This window comes from Drosophila tropicalis, unplaced genomic scaffold (genome assembly GCF_018151085.1).
Source record: "Drosophila tropicalis isolate 14030-0801.00 unplaced genomic scaffold, ASM1815108v1 contig_1187, whole genome shotgun sequence".
In the NCBI taxonomy this organism is placed as follows: Eukaryota; Metazoa; Arthropoda; class Insecta; order Diptera; family Drosophilidae; genus Drosophila; species Drosophila tropicalis.
Window position 1 is genome coordinate 1,103,852 of NW_027172559.1, and position 22,366 is coordinate 1,126,217.

The 22,366-nt window shown below is 34.8% G+C and overlaps 2 protein-coding genes across 4 annotated transcripts in view; both read left to right on the top strand.

The window, feature by feature from the left end:
* Positions 1-22,366, top strand: part of Btk (tyrosine-protein kinase Btk29A) — a 61,105-nt gene that overhangs the window by 19,908 nt on the left and 18,831 nt on the right. For 2 of the 3 annotated variants that reach the window (XM_068287766.1, XM_068287784.1), the window contains exon 1: positions 9,150-9,597. Coding sequence is in view for 1 of the 3 variants with exons in the window: in XM_068287757.1 (XP_068143858.1) it covers positions 2,647-2,742; positions 2,828-3,002; positions 3,236-3,382 (418 nt within the window). In the remaining 2 variants the exon portion in view is untranslated. Of the gene's footprint in view, positions 1-2,646; positions 2,743-2,827; positions 3,003-3,235; positions 3,383-9,149; positions 9,598-22,366 lie in introns of those variants that run through there. The other variant, XM_068287757.1, reaches the window with a different exon arrangement.
* On the top strand, positions 10,116-11,784 carry LOC137576411 (uncharacterized). Its single transcript, XM_068289515.1, has 3 exons — positions 10,116-10,128; positions 10,477-11,717; positions 11,773-11,784. Coding segments are annotated over exons 1-3 (1,254 nt in total). The 5' UTR covers positions 10,116-10,127.

A 22,366-nucleotide genomic window follows, 5' to 3' on the forward strand; every position in this document is an offset into this window, starting at 1 on the left:
ATTGTTTGAACAATAATCAGTTAAGAATAGTATACATATATAGAGAGCCATCAATTTGGATTTTAATAAAAACGACGATGATGAAGAGTTCTTTACAAACTTCGGCCTTCTGTAAACTGAGGAAGTTTTGTTTTAGAAAAGATTATTATCGATCGATTCTCCACGTGACTCACAAGATCGGCACATTTTCTAAGCCTAGTTTCCTTACCTTCTTGATTTGAGTTCTTAAGACTAATTTTTATTTCATAAAAAATACAAGCTTCTTTTTGGTTGATTTATTTTCCTGTGCAATTGTGGAAAAATAAATAGAATAAAAGAGAATTTTTTTAAACGGTCAAGAAAAGAGTTAATATAAATATTAGTTGAGTTCAATTGTATATCTTATAAGTTATGTAACCTAACTGGTCTGTAGAATTCCTTCTATTTTATGGTGAATTTCGAATAATCTTTTAATAAAATTAAATACTAAAAAGAAGAAGTGAAACATGCTTAAATATGTAATAAATTTTTGTCTCAGTCAGTCTCAGTCGATATGCGATACAAACCCTTTGACTAACTGATTTGCCTCGCTGTTAAAATTCATAAACTAACTTAAGAGCCTTTATGAAATTTTCGCCAGCTCAGTTTTCTTGTGTAGGGGAGTTTTTTTGTTGTTATTGTTTGTGTCGTCCTGGCATTCCACTTGGCGGCACTTGAGCAATGTTGTCGTCCTTTTTTTCGTGTCGAGGGTAATTTTTGCACGTGTGCCGACACTTAAAGGGATGCGGGACTAGGCAATCGGGAAGACTTTTAAGCGCTGCAAGCTCAATTAAGTCAACTTAATTGGCCTAATTGACTTGACGGTGGACTCTTTTGTTAAGGTTGTCAGGGCCAGCAGGCCAGAATTGTTGGAAGCTGAGACATAATTTTGTTCTTGGATCTCAACTTATATTAGAAGACTGCACACAAGAAGAGAAGAGTCTAGGGAACACACACTCCCACACACACACATAGTGTAGCCAGTGAGATAAGCAGCGACTTATCTTAGCAACCCAAAAAAAAAAGAAGAAAAAAAGTAAAAAGTATTCAAACAAAAAATGTGAAGCAACCAAACCAAAGAGCGACGACATAAAAACCTCGACGACGACAAAGTTGACACAAAGACCTCAAATAAACAAGCAGCAATTTGAAAAATAAGAAAATACAAGAGAGAACTCAAAAAAAACCATCTAAAAATGGGGGGCAATCAGTGCGGAGAAGTACTGCAGCTAATACACAAAACAGAAAAACAAAACAACAATTTAAGAGACCCAACAACGAAAAGATTGAACTTCCTTTTTAGGTTTTTCAGTTTCAAGTAATTTTTGGTTTTTTTTCTTGCTTTGCCTCTTCGTCTTTTCGTCTTTTGATAAAGCAAACAAAAATGTTTTGTACATAAAAACTTGGGCATAAAACTTTGAAAATTATTTGGGTTAAGTCAAATGGAGGGGTTATAGGGCTATTATGTACGATGTAATGAAGTCGAAACAATGAACGAGCACAAAACAAAAACAAAAGCGAAAGAGAAAAAGGAAATTCAGCACGAAATGAAAATGAAAATTTTCAACTTGGCAACCAATTGAAATTGAAACGCACTTGAGAGTCAAATCGAGTCGTATGGCTTGGAGTGGGGAGTGGAGAACGATGCATTAAATTAGCGTTGCTAATGTGTCAGATGAAGACTGGAAATAAGTATAATAATTTCCCTTTCCCTCCACCATGATGAAGCTCATTTTGTAGAAATTTACATGCTATGCCCCGTTTCCCTTTTATCATGAGATGCAGTCTATGGGGCATTGCTTTATGCACAGTTGGGGAAAACAATTCCCTAAATAAACGATTGATCATAAAATGTACAACAAGAAGAAATGTACAAATATGATTATTTATTTACCAAAATTTTAAATGTGTAGTTGTATAAAATTCTAAATTCATCGAGAAAGAAGCTAACTTTGGCTGCGTGCCATTTTTAAATTGTTAATTCTTTCAATAAATATCGTGTAATATGTGTTTCTTCTAAACATTTTAGTACTTCATGGGATTTTGATATATTTAAAGAAATTTCTCACTAAGCCTTCTTTAAGATTTTCTAATATGTAGTTATACTAAGATATTTCTCAATAAAGTAGACTTTTTGAAAGGAAGCATCTTCGACCTTATGAAGTGTATACACTTTTCCCGCTTTAACCTGGACCGATCATTTAATCATAATTTGTAGTAATATGATTATGCATAAAAACATACAAAGAACTTTTACTCACTACCTTTCAGTTTTTACCATAACTCCGTTAAAGTTTTTCTTAGTCTCTTTTGTTTTTATTTACTTTACATACGATTGAGATAGATAAAAATGGATCGCAAAAAATAAGCGCAATAGCCTGAACCCTTCGCTACCATAAAGTCTGTCTAACCATCACCGATTTGGTTAAAAAGTTATATAAGAATGTGAAATATCTGTACAAATATTTAGACAACAAAAGTGGTTACCAGAATAACGTTAGGTTTTTAGAGTTCAACAAGAAAGAAATTAAAGAAATGTATGTATTATTATTAATGTCTATTAATATTGCCTATAACTTTTTCTATAATCTAAATTTTAATCAACTTTATTCGATCATATCATTTTAGCGGCGACGTGAACGCGGAAGAATACAGTTGAAGGGCGTACGCCTTGTGGAGGAGGCAACAGTTAACGGCGAAGGTGGTGATCCCTTTGCACCGGATGTGAGTAGCATGAAACGATTGAGGAGATAATTTGATTTTTTGTTTTTTATTAACTAAAATATAAACTCATCATCATCATCGTCAGGGTTATCCCTTTCAAGTGGGCTACTGTGAGACAGCAACGAGACAGACCGAAGTGTCGGCCAACGGCGGTGGAGTCGAGGGACAACAGGGCGGACGCGCGGTGCCTCAATATACACTCTACGTGATAGCCAACAGCGACAAGGAGCGCAACGAGTGGATCAGAGCCATACGACAAGGTGAGCACGACACTACTGCACCCAATGATGATTATAGAGATGATGATAATGATGACCCCAAAAAAGCAAGCAAAGAGTTGGTTGGTTATTTAGTTAGCAGTGCAGCTGTTTTATGCGATAAGGCCATCTCGCGGCCAATACAATGCTTAACCCAAATCATGGCTGCAGCTGTTCCTAAATGTTTATTCATTTCGTCTGTTTAATGTTGTTGTCTTTTGTTTGGTTTCTTGTAGTTTGTGAGGACAGCAATACCCCCAAGTCATATCGCTATCATCCTGGCTTGTGGTCCGGCAAAAAGTGGAGCTGCTGTAAGGGTCTAGCCCGCAATACATTCGGATGTCGAGCTGCTGCGCATTGGCGTGAAGCTAACAATAATCCAAGTAAGAGAAAAATAACACATATCACGGGTATAGCAATAAAGAGCAATGACAAAATCCTTGTACGTCTTGAAATATCAATTGGTGTACTGTCCCCATCGTCATGTCGTCGCCAAAAATGAATATCATCCAAATGGAACCCTATATTGTCTTCCAATTCCACCAACTCGAGCGGTTGCTCCATACCTTTTTCTACTCTGTGTTTTTCTGGTCTGAAGTCTGTCTATTACCTATTTATAGGATTTTATTTTTTATGTTTGTTTTTGTTTTTAGACAGTCAGTGAAAATTGGCAGTTTGAGCTAGGACAACCATATGGGGGGCTAGTCGACTTTGTGTTTTTCTTTGCCCGATTGCAACATGGAGGAAACAAATTTTCGCTGTCAGCCAAATATACAAACAACTTTGAAAAAACACAAACACTACTTCATCTCCATGCTAGTGGTTCTATATATATTTTAGGTATAACTTGAAATTGAAATTGTTTGTTAATGTCTGGAATTTATTATAATAAGGGGAAAGACTAAATAACCAAACGAATTCGAATTGGTTTTGGTTTTCATTGAAAGTTTTTTCTATTCATTGGCGTTAATTTTAAGGTGGCCACTGCGATGCCTTTGACAGTTGACTTACTTGAGAATAAAGCAGGCAAAGCATTTGAGGCCAAAAATTGATATTTTCCATAGTAAAAATCGATATGATATGTTTAAGCGACTTAATCAGTCTGTTTACAAAAAGTTAATCCAAAAGCCAAGCTGTTTTCACTTTTGATAGTTGGACATTTTACAAATATTTATTTGTTTTGCCACTAAATTAACATACAAGAGCAATGCTAGGACTATGTAGACATTTTGTTTTATTTTTAAATTTAGCCTTGACTGCATGTAACATTTCCACTCCTTTAGACAAATGTCAGTGTCGTTTCGTTGGGTTTGGCTTGGAGTAGGCATGTCTTCCATACATATGGGGGACTGAAATGACTTGTCAACTCAACGCTTGAGAACCTTTTGCTTTTCACACATATGACTACTTTATTTTTTTTTTTTTTTTGCCTTCTGCATCACAAACTTCTGTCCTTTTGTCTAGCCTCATTTGACATACACTTGACGGTGTATCCTTCCTACCAGGCGTCGCTCTCTAACCACAATTTCTTTTCTTTGAGTGCATTGAAGTAAGTTTCGTGCGTGTCTGGAGTGTCAGCAGCCTGACTAAGCTGTTAATGAGCCAAGGGTTCGAGAGATGAACGAAAAAAAAAAAAACGGAAAAAAACGGCATCTTTAAGATTGCTAACTTGGCTGGCAGTTGGCTTTGTGTGTGGCCGGAACAAATATACGAGGCAAACTTAGATGAGGTTTGCCTAATGCAACTTGGCACCTGATTGTTCGGGTGCGAATTCTAAGAAGATGTGTATTCCTTCTTTTTTTTTCGTGTTTCTCAAACATTTGCTTCACAAAAAACGAGAAGTAAATTCAAATCTACAAAAGCACTTTAGACTCTACGTAATAGTAATATATGGCTACCAACAACAAGTTATATACCCATATTATATATATATATATATGTTTTTGCATTCCATTTTTATCAGAGTCACGAGATCTATTGTTTGATCACGTAAAGCATTATCTTTAATTGTATTGAGTCATCAAATTAAATATATAAGCGAGTGCAATGTCGTCGTAGAGAAAAAAGGGAAGTAAGATAATGTATGCCATCTTGTAGATTGTAAACACCTTTTCTTTTTCTATAGACATACAATTGTTAATTTGTTTCTGAAATCCCATGGATATTCTCTCCATTATCCTTTACTATTGAAAGAAGAAACATGTGAACAACTGCATTTATGTCAAAACTTTTCACATTTATGTCGTATAAATTGGATCCCAAAAATGTCACCAGTTGATGGTCTTGATTGTTCATTTATGTCATCAGATTAGGAAAATGGGAACCCCTTTCCATAATCATCCATCTGTCTCTGGAAGTGTCAGTGTGTGCGTGTGTGTGCCCACATGCTGTCAGCATTGTTTGACAGTTTTCCAAAATATTTTAAGGGGCGCACACACATCTTCATTTTCATTTTGCATTCTTCCCTCCAAATCTCCACTTTTTTATCCCATTCTCTCTCTTTCTCGCCATCAATTAGAGGCGTCACTTTAAATTGCCGTTAAGTCTGCCAATTTCGGCAAGTCATTTCATTTGGGTAGAAGGAGACAACAAAGCCAAGCAGCGATCTGGCCAAAATCAGGTCGCCTTCATCTTCATTTATCAGCGGAAAGTGGGCCCCCCAAAACACCCCGACGAGTTTGTGTGTAAGAAAGGGATTGTGCAGCGGGAGCACATGTCAGTTGCCGTTACAATAAATTAGCCTGTCAATTTCTTTGAGGGTCTTTCCAACGCCCTCGCCTGCTCTCCACAAAGGCCACTTGGAGGTCTCTTCTTCGAAAATTAATTATGATACTTTTCTGGAATCCTTTTCTTTACCCTCAGCCATTTGACTTTCGCCCGCGTGTCTGATGTGAATAATTCATTTAATTTGTAATTACTGAGAAGAATCAATGGGAATTATAAAATTTTCATTGACACATCTCTGAAGGTCGTGTAGTCTAATAAAATTCTAATGGAATTTCAATGATCTTTGCCAACAAAAGGCCTTTTACATATGTATAAAGAAGGCGCACCTCTATTATGAGTAGGCGAAATTTGAAAAGATAATAAAAAAAAATTAGTTAACCAAAATTATTTCTATTTGAATACAAACCTAGTGAGGTCTGGGTTTCCAAAGGAGACTTCCTTTTGGCCAATAGCCATACCCAAACTGGTTTCTCCCAATCTTCCAAAAAAAAAAAAAAAAAAAAGAAAAAAAAAAAAGCCAGTTCAATATTTAAGAGAAGAGAGCGACCGAAGAAGCTGGCAAACTGGAAAACCTGTTTTATTTGTTGTTTTCTTTTTGGCTTGAGCCAATTGTTTAAGGCTAAAATGGAAAAAGTAAACAAATATACTTACTTCCATATACTAGTCTAGTATAGCTAGTTGGACACGTGCAATGAACTTGCCTAGAATAGAAGATTACATTAAGGAGTAAATCCACGAGGGGGCTTGGTTAAGGATTAATCTGTCGTCATCAATGATTTTATTAATTTCTATAAATGTGTGTGGGTATTTTTTTTTTGTTTTTAATTTCGTTCTCTCGAAACAAAATGATTGTAATTAGGTGCTTTTGTTATAGCCCATTCTCTACTGCATTCAAAGAAACCTTCAATGCGTTGTTGGTCGTTGTCGGGTGATTGACCATGAAAAGAGGCCCCAAAGACCAGACTTTCGTCGTCTTCGTCGCCGTCGTTCCAGTTCTTGAAAAAGAAAAAAAACCAATCCAAGACAAGACATAGCAGGGAACGCGCTTTTGTGCCTTGTTTTTTTTTTTTCATCTTCTTTTTTTTTTCGTTGCTGTTTGTTCTTTTTGTTCATGCATCTTCGGTGGCTGCTTCGACCTGCCCAATGTGGCTTGTTTAAAAGTTTTAGGCCGTCTCGCGGTTTGTCCATGCCTCTGATGCCCCCTACCCCTACCCCTACCCCACCCCTCTTTATTTTGGCTGCTGTGGCTGCTTACCATCCTACGCCTGCCATGATTAATGATCCGTTCTGTTGTGATTCGTTCTAAACGTGGGAAATCGGCAGAAGCTAAGACTTAAGAAGGAACTGAACACACTGAACTTTGTCTCTGTATTCATACACATACATACATATCGTGTACATATTACCTTCTCTTAGTTAACTCTTTTACGCAATGATTATTTTTGGCCATAACTTTTTTTGTATAATTTTTTTTTTTTTATTTTACTTCTTTCTTTCTTTGTTGTAGCTATTAATCTTACGTAGAAGAAGAAACATAAACAGACATTTGACAAGTGTTTAAACTTAAATAATAATCAATTCGATTTTAGTTGCTATTCAATATTTTAATAATACTAAAAATTAGCTATCAATTTTTAGTCTTTTCTTTTATACAAAGATCAAAAGAAATATTTCGAATGAATATTATTAAATCGGTTATTTTAGCCGATCATAAAATCTTAATTAATAATAAAATTTTTAAATATTTCTTTTAATAATTAATTATTTATGTTATTTTGAATTTTGTTATTTGCTATGTATTATTATGAATTTTTCTTGAAACTTTAAATTATATTTTTAACCTTTTTAGGCAAACAAGATCATGCAAAAGTTCATTACTTTTTGAGTTTTCCCTCTGTTTCCTCTGTTGCTCATATAAGGCCTAATAAATTAGGGCCTTTGTTGGCCAAGATGCAGCCACACATTTAGCCCTTCGCCTTAGCCCAAAAATGTAAAAATTGAAATAAAAGAGAGAAACAGAAAACTCTCTATGTCCATCTATCTCTCTCGTACAAGTAATTTCAATTTGGCGCACTTCCTGCTAATGGCTGGAAAATGACTTTTAACTTTAAGACTTTATCTGCTAAAGTGACATGCTTATTAACTCTCTTTCTCTCTCTCTCTCTCTCTATCTTTTTCTCCTTCTCTCTTTTTATTTGCAGGTACGTAACTAAATTTTTAACCGATTCTAACTGTAATTTTAAGTAGGTAAGTGTAAAAGGAAAAATATGTTCATTGATTTGTCTAGGCAGGCGCAGTTGCAGTTGCATTTGCCTAGCTCACCCTCTCTCTCTCTGTCTCTCACTCCCTATCTCTCTTTAACTTGTACTTCTCCATTTCATTTCATTGTTGTTATTATTGTTGTTGTAGACAACTCCCCAAAATGTTGGCTCTCCATTTTGAGCAGCAACAACAATCTTCGGGCTCTCTTAAGTATATTATTCTCTCCCTCTGCTCACTAACCATTCTCTCAGACTTCAAGATACTCTTGCTGTAAGGGTATATCCGTTTTTAACTTGTACACTTAGGCCTATTGGCAGAAAGCACTTTCGTCTATAGAAGGAAATGTGTACAAGGGAATAAGATCCGGATTTATGCAATTCTATTCTCAATAATGTTGATGCAATGTTAAAGTTAAAATATAATTTTTTAATTAGAATCAAAACTATTTCCTATCTTATTAAAATCCTCTTCTCCAAGGCGTGATTAAGAATGAGAAAGAGCAGTAACTCCCCAACAAATTCAGCCTCGGTTGCCTTACAACTTGCTTTTAATTATATTAAACTTAGAGATAAGAGATTTGGGAGTCTCAAAGAGTTTAGCTAAACCACACATAGAAAATATAACTCTTTCTCTTTTACACTACAAGGTCGTCTTATGAATCAGCATACTTAATAGCAATGCATTTCGTAGGCTCATCTCCCTCTTACTTCTACCGTGTAGAGACGCTAGTTGTCTCTTTATTCCTTTTAGATGTTGGTTGTGACCGATCTCTCGTCCTTTAACGCTTTGGATTCAGCCAATCTCTATAAGTTATAGGATAATTCCGACAAATGTGCTGCAAATGAAGCTTTAAATACCAAAGTTACTTCATTATTACATATTGAAACAGACAAAACAGACATAAAACAATCTCAGAGTCTGCAATTGTCTAAAAACATTAAGTAGTTTCATAAATTATCAAAGAATAGACCACTAAACGAAAGTGTATACAAACTTCGTTGTGCCAGAATATAATACCGATCTCCTTTGTTTTCTCACTCTCAATCGTCGCAGCAGCGACTTGTGCGCCAGCTCCAGCAGAGTCAGAGTCAGAGTCTGTTGTCTCCGGTCTTTCTCTTCATTTTATTGAGCTGTTTCTCTGCGTCAGTTGCTTACAAATCGTCTTCGAGTGCGCAACAGTAAAGGTAACGTGGCGCACGATTCGGTTCGGAATTACAAAGATATATATATATACAATTATTATTGTTAGTTTGTCGTCTCGATTTGTAACGTTAGTCGTTTTGTCGCGCGCGTGTTTTTGTGTATGTTTGTGCCATCTAAAAAAAAAAAAAAAATAGAAAACAGAAAATTAATTATTTCTATTGTTAGATCATTTTTTACGCCCTTATATACCGGTGGAAAATCGTTAAGCAATATAAATTTATCTCCAATATATCATATATAATTATTTATCATACATATTTAACATTTTGTTTATGATCAAAACGTGTGTGTTTTGAATGTCGGCTAACAAAATGTGAAATGCCAAGTGTAGCTAAAGTGGGAGAAAACAAAATCAACAACAACAACAGCAACATCAGTGCAAGTGTAAAACGACGATAAAAAAAATGTAATTATAATTTCGAAAAAGAAAATAGAAAAGAAACAAATTGTTTTAAACCGTTTGAAGCGACACATCTCCAAATGCAATTTCTAACAGTAAAAGTTTTGCTTATGTCACGATCAGCACGTACATACATACATACATATAGATAGACATATGTATGTACCCTACCATGCCATATGTACCCCTACATACAAACGAATATACCACCTTGTATTTGGTTTTGAACAAAATAACAGAAATCTGGCAACTCTCTTGCTCTCTAAGCCAAGTAAAGTTGTTTAACTTGTTTCTTTTTTGGCGTGCACACAGCAGTTTTTCTGCTTTTTTCGTTTGTTTTTTTTTTTTTTTTTTTTTTTTTTTTGTTGTTGTTGTTCATCTTTTGCGCATTTTCTAACAGGGCTCTCTCAGACCTTCCTCCGCCCCTTTGAGCCCAGTCCAGTCAAAAGAAAAAGAAGTTTTTTGATTATATGAAATGCGTATTCTTTTTGGCCAAGTTAATTATGTAGTAGGCTACATATAAATCCCCTGGTCTAAGTATGTATATAATACTTATTTACTTACTTCAATAATAACGCTAATCCAATACATATATAAAAGAACCCTATTGTATAAGCGATAACCTGTATTATGTAGCGATTAAGTTATATCGATATCAATGTTGTGATATCGATGACCTTAAAAGAAGACAACGCTGATACGTTCTTCCTATCTGAAAAGCTTACAGCGACCAGACGTGCATTTGAGAAAAACATAAAAATATTAATCCATCCATTGTGAATTGATATTAAAGCTGAGAAAATAATAAACGATTATAACTCTTACAATCTCAGAAGTGGTTCTTACTCGCCATGAACGAAGTTAACTTTAATTTGTGTTCCGTAGTGTTTTTAAAACAGTGGTTACAGAGTCTCGGTCTGCCTACAACGGGCTCTAGAGCCGAAATTATGGCCCGTCTGCTTGAAATTCCACCAGAGCAGCGTGGAAGTCCACCGGAGTCTCAGCAAGCTGAAAACATTGAGCAGCAAGGAAACCGTGATCAGCCCCTAGCTCAACATGTGGATGCTGAGCTACCGCATGATGAGGAGATTGAAGCTGTCGAACAACAAATCAGCGCTCAGCCAGAGCAAATGGAAGCATTAAACGATGAAGCTGTAACATTGATACAGTTACGTGGAGAACTCAATGCTACCAGAGCCATGCTACAGAAGTTGTGTCTCGAGGTTTCAGATCGAGCACATGGCAATCTTACAGTCGATTGCCTTGACAGCATTAATGACGTCAACATCCACAGTGGCAACGCTCTAAAAGACACCAACTGCAGTGGCAACGCTGGAAATATCAACGACCACATTGGCACCGCCAAATATGGTAGTGTTGAACAGCGATCCAACCAAATGATAAACAAGTTATTGGATTCACCAGCAGCAGCTCTGTCGCTAGCAAAGGAAGTTGCTATGGATTATAATGGGGACACTTGTGCTCGCGCTTGGATTTCTCAGATGCAAAATATTTCGCAAATATATAACTTGGATGTTGTATGCATGCGGATGCTGTTTATCGCTAAGCTAAAGGGTAAAGCACAACAGTGGCTGCACAACAGTGCGACACGTATTCTCGAGCCGGTCGATCAGCTGTTTGATCAACTTTACTTGGCATTTGGAAATAAAACATCGAAAGCTGAGGCTAGAAGCAAATTTCAGAATCGCAAGTGGCTAGCCAGCGAGAATTTTGGTTCCTATTTCGATGAAAAGATGAGGCTGGCTGATGACATCAACATCGATATGGAGGAGCTGTTGGAGTGCATCATTGACGGGATATCATCAAAAAGTTTGCGCGATCAAGCACGTATCCAGTGTTTTTCGGATCCAAGGCAAATCCTTCAGGCGTTTTCATCAGTGCGTCTACCGGAGTTAAAGAAACATCCTATTCCAACACAATCGGGCAGAGAGTCTTATAACAGCGTCTATAAGGATGTGCGTTGCGTGAATTGCAATTCCAAGGGTCATCTAGCAATTGATTGTCATAAACCGAAAAGGGAGCGAGGATCTTGCTACGCTTGTGGTGCTTTTGGCCATTTTGTTGCCCAATGTCCGGAGAGGAAGAGTGCGACTGGCAACCAATATGTAAGAATATTCAATATATATTTTTGTCAAAAATCTAGATCTCCATTAATTGCAGCGTGCCTCCTAGACTCTGGAAGCTCTATTTCTTTTGTTAAAAAAACGTCATATATCAAATCACCTAACACTGGAGCCAGTATTGAAAGAATATTTCGGTTTAAATCAAAGCCAATTAAACATATTTGGAAAAACCTTATGTTATGTATTGAAAGGATCAATAAAATGTTATTTTTATTTAAATGTAGTACCGAATGAGTCTATGAGTCACGATGTAGTTCTTGGAAGAGACTTTTTAGCGGCATGTAATTTGAAATTTAATCTAAGCGCACTGAAATTGGTTACAGTACAAAAAATGGAGATTGAAAACAGAGAAGATACAAATAATTCTAACTTAAAATATAGTAAACAGTTAGATGAAACAGTTAGTAAACAAGTAGATAAAATAGTAAGTAAACAGTTAGATGAAACAGTTAGTAAACAAGTAGATAAAATAGTAAGTAAACAGTTAGATGAAACAGTTAGTATAGAATTAAATAAAACAGATAACACAGAGTTAAAGGAAAAAGATAGGATACAGTCTGATAGGACGTTAAATGAACAGAGACACGAAATACTTACTATTCAATCAAATAACAAATTTATTGAGGAAGAATTAGAAAAAGTCGTCAATGACTTATCAAATATTAATTACACTGAAGACACAATTGAAGATTTTAATTGGGACGAAAAACTGAATTATGATACCAAATGTAAACTAAGACAAATAATTAAAATTTATTCTTTAAATGCGACAATCCCAGAAGAGCCAATGACTAGATGTGAAATCAAATTAAATTTAGAAAAATCGAAACCCTTTAGTTGTTCTCCCAGACGCCTTTCATATACAGAAAAAGATCAATTGCAAATATTATTAGATGATTATTTAAAAAAAGGAATTATACAGCCGAGTGAGTCGGAGTACGCGTCACCAATCGTGTTAGTAAAAAAGAAAACAGGAGATATTCGTTTGTGTATCGACTTTAGAAAACTAAATAAAGTTTTAATTAAAGATAATTATCCATTACCACTGATAGATGACCTACTTGACAAATTAGTAAATAAAACGGTGTTCACAAAATTGGATCTTAAAAATGGATACTTTCATGTGCATGTAAATGAGGAATCTATTAAGTACACCTCGTTTGTCACTCCATTAGGGCAATACGAATTTTTAAGAATGCCCATGGGATTAAAAAATTCGCCAGCTGTGTTTCAACGCTTTATAAATAAGATATTTTGTGATATGATTAAAGACAACAAGTTAGTTGTGTATATGGACGATATCATGGTCGCCAGCAAGGATATAAATGAACACTTAGAAACTCTAAAGGATGTTTTTATAAGATTAGCTAAGAATAAATTAGAGCTACGTTTGGACAAATGTGAATTTATGAAGTCCTGTGTCAAATATTTAGGTTATCAAATATCAGGTGAAGGTATAAAAACAGATGATAAAGGAATGGAAGCGATAAAAAATTTTCCAATACCTGAAAAGGCACAGGCTGTTCAAAGTTTTCTTGGGTTATGCTCGTACTTTCGTAGATTTATTAAAGATTTTTCTATTTTAGCGAAACCGTTATATGATCTTTTGAAAAAAGAAAATGAATTTGTGTTTCAAGAAAAAGAATTAAATTGTTTTTTACTGCTCAAAGAAAAACTTATAAATGCACCGGTGTTAGCAATTTACGATTACAAGGATGAGGTTGAATTGCATTGCGATGCCAGTGCTTTAGGATTCGGAGCAGTGTTACTTCAGAAAAAATCAGACAAATTGTTGCATCCTATATCCTATTTTTCAAAACGAACAACCGGAGCAGAAGAAAAGTATCATAGCTTTGAGTTAGAAACTCTTGCAATCATTTATGCTTTACGCAGATTTCGTATTTACCTTCAAGGTAAACGCTTTAAGATTATGACAGATTGTAATTCTTTAACACTGACATTAAACAAAGTTGAACTTAACCCTAGAATTGCTAGATGGGCGTTAGAGCTTCAAAACTATGATTATGAATTGATTTATAGGCCCGGAAACAAAATGCAGCATGTAGATGCTTTGAGCAGATGTACAAATGTTATGGTAGTTGAAACAACAAGTTTTGAAGATAACCTAATAATTTGCCAATCAAAGGATCCTAAAATTCAAAACTTAAGGAAATTATTAGAGAAGGCTGAACACAAATTGTATGAGATGAGAAATGGAGTGATTTATAGAAAAGCAAATGATGGTAGACTTCTCTTTTATGTTCCAGAAAATATGGAAGATCATGTGTTGTATAGGTATCACAATGAAATAGGACATATAGGGAGAGACAAAATGATTAATTTAATTAATAAAAGTTACTGGTTCGCAAACCTCAAAGACAAATGTACTAGTCATATTGAAAACTGTCTTAAATGTGTTGCCTATTCTCCAAGATCTGGAAAAGAACAAGGTTTCTTGCATTGTATACCTAAAGGCAATGGACCATTTGAATTGATTCACATTGATCATTATGGGCCAGTGAGTGCTGGTAGAGCAAAAAAGCATATATTCGTGGTTGTAGATGGGTTTACGAAATTCGTACGATTATATACGACGAAAACAACCAGTACTAAAGAAGTTTTGTCAAGTCTTAAAGATTATTTTAGAACATACAGTAAACCAAAGTGTATTATTTCTGATAGAGGTAGTTGTTTTACTTCAAGTGAGTTCGAGGAGTTTATAGAAAACTATAACATTAAACATATTAAAATCGCGACCGGATCTCCCCAAGCAAACGGACAGGTAGAAAGAATTAACAGAAGTCTAGGCCCGATGATTGCAAAATTAGTTGAACCTGAGAAAGGATTGCATTGGGATTTAGTGGTAGAACAGGTGGAGTATGCAATGAACAATACACAGCATCGAAGTGTAAAACAATTGCCAAGTGTTATGTTGTTTGGAACGTCACAAAGGGGGCGAATAGTAGATGAATTAAAAGAGAAACTAGAAATGATAAATCAAGACACCAAGCAGAAGAGTTTAACAGAAATCAGGAATGAGGCAATTGAGGCTCAAAATAATGCTCAGTCCTACAACAAAACTTATTATGATAAAAGCAAACGAAAGCCAAAAGAATTTAAGCAAGGAGACTATGTTATGGTAAAAAATTTTGATAGCACAGTTGGTACGTCAAAGAAACTAATTCCAAAGAATAAAGGACCTTACCGAATAGAAAAAGTTTTAAAAAATGATAGATTTTTACTTAAAGATGTGGAAGGTTTTCAAGTATCTCGTAACCCATATCAGGGCGTGTGGAGCATTCAGAATATAAGACACTGGATCAAAAAATAAAGATCAAATTTAAGATGTGAAGAAAAATATAAAAATATTAAATGTATTACTATGTTACTTAATAATAAGAAAATATCCATATGTATCAATGTATAGAAATAACTTAAGATTACGTGATCAGGAGATCCAAATGTCAGAATGGCCGAGTTGTAGTAGGCTACATATAAATCCCCTGGTCTAAGTATGTATATAATACTTATTTACTTACTTCAATAATAACGCTAATCCAATACATATATAAAAGAACCCTATTGTATAAGCGATAACCTGTATTATGTAGCGATTAAGTTATATCGATATCAATGTTGTGATATCGATGACCTTAAAAGAAGACAACGCTGATACGTTCTTCCTATCTGAAAAGCTTACAGCGACCAGACGTGCATTTGAGAAAAACATAAAAATATTAATCCATCCATTGTGAATTGATATTAAAGCTGAGAAAATAATAAACGATTATAACTCTTACAATTATGATGGTGGTCGAAAGTTTTTCTAGTTTTGTATAGAAACCAAAAGAACAATAAGCCAAAAGTGTAAAATGATCTTCTCTCTAGACTTTTGCATACACACTTTTTGAAAGTCATAACTTTTCATTGTTTGAAATTCGATGGGCTAAGAGGCAAAGTGTTTTTCCCCACAACCATAGAATTGTTGATTTTTCTAATGCCAAATGAGAGAAAGAGAGATCAAGAGAGAAGAAGTGTGGACAATGAATCTAGGAAATTACCTGAATCAAAACCAATTAGTGGGCAGGCGCCTGTCCTCTTAACGAGCTAAGTTTCTTCTTTTTTTTTTCTGCTTGTGCAGGTAGCTAAAAACTAAACGTCGAGCCATCATCATTTGCCTGCCTCTGTTCTCTGCTTGTTGTGTAATTCAATATGCAGACAGGATCCGTTGATCCCCCATCTTCTATCCCTACTATTTCTACTATTTGGCCATCTCTTGCTCTTTTCTTGATTTCCAGGTCCCTCTTCGGTCACTTTACTTCATCCTCTTTGCTTTAGTCAGAATTCACTTATTTGTTGTTTGTTTTATGTGTTTTGATTTTTGTTTTGTGTTTTCTTGTTTTTTTTTATGTTTCTTCGTTTGTTCGTCGATATATTCAGCACTTTGAGGCCAGGCACGTTCAATACAAATGTTTAAGCTTGCTCATCACGTAGTTTTCAAAGCTCTTGCGATACAACTACAAAGAAACTACAAAAATTATGACTTGACTACATTTTAATAAAAATTCTCAAAATTTGTATAGATTTGCTTGAGGATCGAGAGCTTTTGTCTTGAAGGAAGTAATTATCAAGCAGAATCAGAAAAGTTCTAAACTTAATTTCACCATTTCTTGAAATGCATCGTGATAGAAGGATATTTAATAAAAGGTTTTCCATTTTATATTCAATTTTTGAAAAATCTCTCCTTTTAAATGTTTTCGATTCAATAAAAAGAAAAGAAGTGAAAACTGCTAAAAATTATACTTTTATGAGAATTTTTATAATTCTATTAAATTAGCTTTTAAATAATTTCAATTCTTAAAACAAAAAGTAAATAAAACAAATGAAAAATGTTTCGTTTTTCATACATTTCAAGGCAAAGAAGTCCAATTTTATTGTGGTAAACATTTTCAAAACTGCAAAAAATTTCCCTTTTTTATACGATTTTTTAGAATGTTCAACAAACACATTCAAGGCTAAGAAGGTAAACTTTTTTTGTAGTTAAAATTATGATAATTTTTTTATCTCAAATCTGAATTTAGCCTAGTTAAGATAAAGATCGCTTTCATTTTGCATTTAGTAGAGTAGATTATAACTGTTTGCTTTTACCCAAGCTTAAATATAAAAGGTTAAGCGGATTTTAACCCATTTGCCAACTTAATTCCCGATAGAACAACATTTGACTTTGAAATAGGCAAGATCTTTAGTTGAATAAGCCTTCATAGTGAACTTTCGCATATAGCCACATGCTGTGACGGAACTTTGCTTTGGATCGTGATAAAATATAAAAATGCTAATACTCAAGAATGCAAAATAATGTACATCACAGCAGGCGTATACTTAACAAATAGAATCAAACTTACAATATGTTCAATGCCATTGAGTATGAGATTGTCAATTGAATGATCTCTGGTGAATTATAGCTAAAGAGAGTTGAAATGTCTCTAGATGATACTCGAGTATTTTTTACTGGAAAGTTTTATGAGATTTTCCCCCCTTAATGGTCTTAGTTGAGTAGTTGCTTTGAGTAAGTAGTTTATTTTCCAAAACAAAAAAAAAAAAAAAACATTTTATTTAGGTTTATCACTTGCTATTGTTGGGGGTTCCAAAAAAAAGAAACTAGAGGGGAGAACAGACCCCCTCCCCCCTTAATGTGCCGTTTCAAATTTCAATAGAAATCAATTTAACTCTCAGCGGACTCATGTTCTCTCAGCTTTTGTCAAATGAGTGAAGGCTTTTGTTTATAGAATAACATTTGTATTTCATTTTCTTTTTTCTTTTTATATGTTATCTTTCTTGAGAAGACAGAAAAGAAGTCCCATAAAAAATAATAAAGAACCAAAAAAAATATAAGAGAATTAACAAAACCAAAAAGCCATTAAAAGGTAGCTTGAAATTGTCATTAAAAAAAATAAACGGAAAAAAGAAAGGCAAAAGAAAAAAATACATAAAATGCAATCGGCATTAAATTTGTTACTTAAAAGAAATATAACTACCGAGGGGGATGGGAAGCAGTGCAGAGGGAGTGACTATATACATGTGAATGTATTGTGTGATGGGGGGAAACCATAAATGTTTGGATTACAAATATTTTGATGGCCAAGTCATGATTAAGTGAAGAAAATTGTATAATAATTCTCGGTAAAAACGATCATAAACTGGCGCAGAAATGTTCTTTCTTACGAGCGTGTGTGTGTGTGTGTTTGGTCTATGTGTGTTTGTGTCAGGTACCTCGCACTCATGTTAATTATCTACAAATTTTCCACTTGCTTTTGCTCTTTGACTGCATCGTCTTTGTGTGGAAAATGCATCTAAACAAACCTCAAAGAAGAAACAGGCCAAACCACTTGTAAGGCGATGGCAATGATCATTATGACCATGATGATGATGATGTTGGTTACTGGCTTGGGTAATTTATAATGCAAAGATGCTTAAAGAATCGGCAAGATCCTTTAGCTAACGGTTCTTGCTTGAGCACACACAGAGCAGGAAAGAGAGAGAGACAGAGCCATAAGGCAAAAAAGGCAATAAAATAAGGTTGTTTTCCCAATGAGTTGTGGATGGGATGCCTACTCTTCGAAGGTTGCCTGCAAATCCCAAACGAGTTTTCAAGTTTCATTTTGGCCATCTCGTTTCCTCAACTGGTCTCGGGCAGCAACATTTGTTGCTAAACTTCGTCTTCTTCTTTTATCTTCTTTAACATAGGTACCTGTTACCTTCCTCTTGAATCCATCCTCCCCTGGACCACTAACCAATTGCTGTATGTGTTGCGAAAGTTCACTTTTGGTACCGTTAGCAATTTGCCAAAAACTGAATTGGCTCAGCAGGCGCTAACAAAGATTCGATAGGGCGAGAGAAGGAGAGAGACAGAGGCGGAGGGAGAAATTCAATTGCAATCGTTTGCTCTTTTTGTGTTTCTTTTTTTTTTGGGGCAACCGCATAAAAATTGCATTTTTATTGGCCACAACTGCGGGTCAAGGTCAGCTACGTGCCATTTCATTTTTGAGATACAAATTTGCAAACTCTCTGGAATTACTACCATAAAAAAAAAACACGAAGAAAACGACAACAACAGCAACTCAAAACAAAACGCAGAAAAAGGCACAAATCATGACAAGCGAAAGCTTTGCTTCTTTTCCTTTTTTTTTTTTTCCATCTCTGACCGCTTTAAATTATATTTTGTTTTGGCTTTGTTCACGCTTCTCAACGCTTGGACTCGGATTCACAGAAGTGTTTACCTTTTGGAATCAGGTCAAAACGGTTGCTTCTTTCACTTCTTTGCCACGCCCAGTTAAAACATTTTTTGATTTTGGCAATTCAAATTTGTAGAAACTTTCAGTTTGCATATAACAGACAAGGTCACGACAAGTTCAATGTGGCCCGAATTCAATCAATTCAATTGAATTGTTTAAAATACACTGAGAAAAAAAAGGGCTTTCTCATCTGCGGGTAATCCTAACGACTCTTGAACACAGCAAACTTTTGTTAAATAGAACCAGTTAATGACTACAACTATAACTTACATCTTTTGATTACAGCAAAGTTTCTTTAATTAGAATCACTTGCAAAATTACTTTGTAAAAAATTACAAAAATTGGTTTTTTAACTTTAAATATTGTTAACTAAACCAGTTTATTTTTAATATTTCATGAATTTTGGAAATTGTTTTGATTTGCAAAGCTTTTTTAGACAACAAACTTAACGGCGATAACTAAAACTAAAATGTTTTTAAAAAATTATGATACTGAAATGAATGAATGCTACTAAGCCTAAAACAGAAAACGATTCGATTTGAAATTAGATATTTATGACGCTTGGGCCATATACTATATATGAAAAGCTAAAGGGTTTTTATTGCTTATGTCTCAAATCAGCGTATGATGTTAATTTGTTTCCTTAATTGTGCGAAATTTAGGTTTGATCAGCATGCAAAATGCAGTGAAAGGGAAGCTGATATAAGTTTTACTTTTAGAGAATTCAATTTGGCAACCATAAGATTGTAAATTGTTGTCCATAAAGTGTCCAAATATGCTGCAAATGCAATCAATCTATACTGTTTAATGTGAGGTTGAAATGACTACTTAAAAATCTGTATTTGATTGTGACACAGAAGCTGGTACTAAGTGCCAATACTAGGCAATAAACTAGCTAGCTAGATGAATCCATGAACAATTGCAAAGATATTAAAACTTGACGTATCTGGAAAATACTTTTGGAGAGGGTAAAAATCAAGATTTTTAGTAATTTCATTTATTTTTGATAATCGCTTTTTCTTAGTATTTAAATTGATCGAAATTGCATGAGCTCTTTAAAAACTTACTATTTGCGGGTATAAAGCGGTGAAGAAAATTAAAAAATGGTTCGAAATATTGATGTTTTGGGACATAACATAGAAAAGTACAAACAAATTTGCTTATTACTATTAAAAGTGATTTAGTTAGAAGATTCTTTCAAGCGGGACAAAGGAGTAATTCTTGACTTTTAGACATTGAACTAAAGAATATATTAAAAATAGTAAAGATTTCTAAATATTTAACACCCAATTCTTTTATATCGCTTGATAGTTACATTAAGATTATATTGTTTATGACGTTGTGTAAATTACATTTTCATTAGTTTCAGTTTAGGATTCGTTTCAATGTCAAATTCCAATATATTTGGTAGAATGAAAATAGGTTAAATGATTTATATAATGTACATTGCATTTACTGTGCAGGGTATAAAATTCAAATTAGTCACGTTTAATGTAGTTAAATGTAAATGATCGGATTATTGCTGGGAGAGTGCATTAGCAACTCTCGAAATTCTTGTTTCAAATTCGATCAACTCGTTTTTCGGATTAAAGTACGAGTAGCATTCACTTTAATAGGTAAAAATTTAGTTTGTGTAGTCATTTTCGACATTTCAAAATATTTTCGGGAAATATGTTTTAGTTTAGCTATTACTGACAGGTAAACACAGCACTTAGTCAGGCTTACCGCACCCAATTTTGCGTAAGGCCCCCCACACTCACTCACACACACACACACGCGCGCGGAGATCTTATAGTTATCGTCAATCATTTTAAAAGTTCATTAGATTTTGTTGCCTCAGCTAAATTGAGGTTTACACTGATGAAAAACACAAAAAAAAAAAGAAAGAAAGAAAGAAGGGGGCCGGAAAAAAAAAAACCAAACTAACTTGAAATTGATGTTAATTATGCTGCCAACAGCTGCAGCTACTACCAACAAGAAGAGTCGGTCGATAGGTTTACTAAAACGAACAAAAAAAAAAAACCAGAGGGCCGGGGCTAACTTCGACCGCGTCAAAGTTTGTATACCCTTGCAACTTTTTTGGTAACTCTATCCTTACCTATTAGCCATCAATGTGGAAGAACGTTTTATCTAAAAAAGGCTTAAGCTTGAGAAAGAAAGGCCTACAATCATAGGAAATAACGAAGATATTGATCAAAGTCACTGTTTTCGACCAATCGTTCCTATGGGAGTTATATGATATAGCCACCTGATCTTGATCAAATTTGGCATAGTCGCTTATAGGCGTAGTAAACTCTTTAATATTAAGTTTCACGACAATAGCTCAGAAAATAACGAAGGTATTGAGAAATTCACTGTTCGTAACTTGGCCGTTTGTATGGGAGCTATATTATATAGTCACCCGATCTTGATCGAATTTGGCATAGTCGCTTATTGGCGTAGTAAACTCTCTAATATTAAGTTTCACGACAATAGCTCAGAAAATAACGAAGGTATTGAGAAATTCACTGTTCGTAACTTGGCCGTTTGTATGGGAGCTATATTATATAGTCACCCGATCTTGATCAAATTTGGCATAGTCGCTTATAGGCGTAGTAAACTCTCTAATATTAAGTTTCACGACAATAGCTCAGAAAATAACGAAGTTATTGAGAAAGTCACTGTTCGTGACTTGGCCGTTTGTATGGGAGCTATATGATATAGTCACCCGATCTTGATCAAATTTGGCATAGTCGCTTATAGGCGTAGTAAACTCTCTAATATTAAGTTTCACGATAATAGCATAGAAAATAACGAAGTTATTGAGAAAAGTCACTGTTCGTGACTTTGGGGTTTGTATGGGAGCTATATGATATAGTGGTCCGATCCGGCTGAATCCGAGATATACAACGCCTGCAGTATATACAAGCCTACGTGCAAAATTTCAGCTCTGTAGCTCTTACGGTCTAGGAGGAGTTTGCGTTGATCCAGACGGACGGACGGACGGACGGACGGACGGACGGACGGACGGACGGACGGACATGGCTAGTTGAACTCGTCTCGTCGTGCTGATCAAGAATATATATACTTTGTATGGTCGGAGATGCTTCGTTCTATGCGTTGCACACTTCTGACCAAAATTAATATACCCTTTTTGCAAGGGTATAAAAACAAAACATTGGAGCTCATTGAACTGAGCTTCAGCCCACGGCTGATGGCATGGATGATGTTGAATTTTTAAATATTTTTTAGGTGCGTTTTGTTTCTCAAGGTTTTTAAGCATTTGATTCTGTTCATCATAATTATGAAAAAAAAAGTTCTCTATGATTTCTTCTTATATATCTAATTTAATTTCATGAA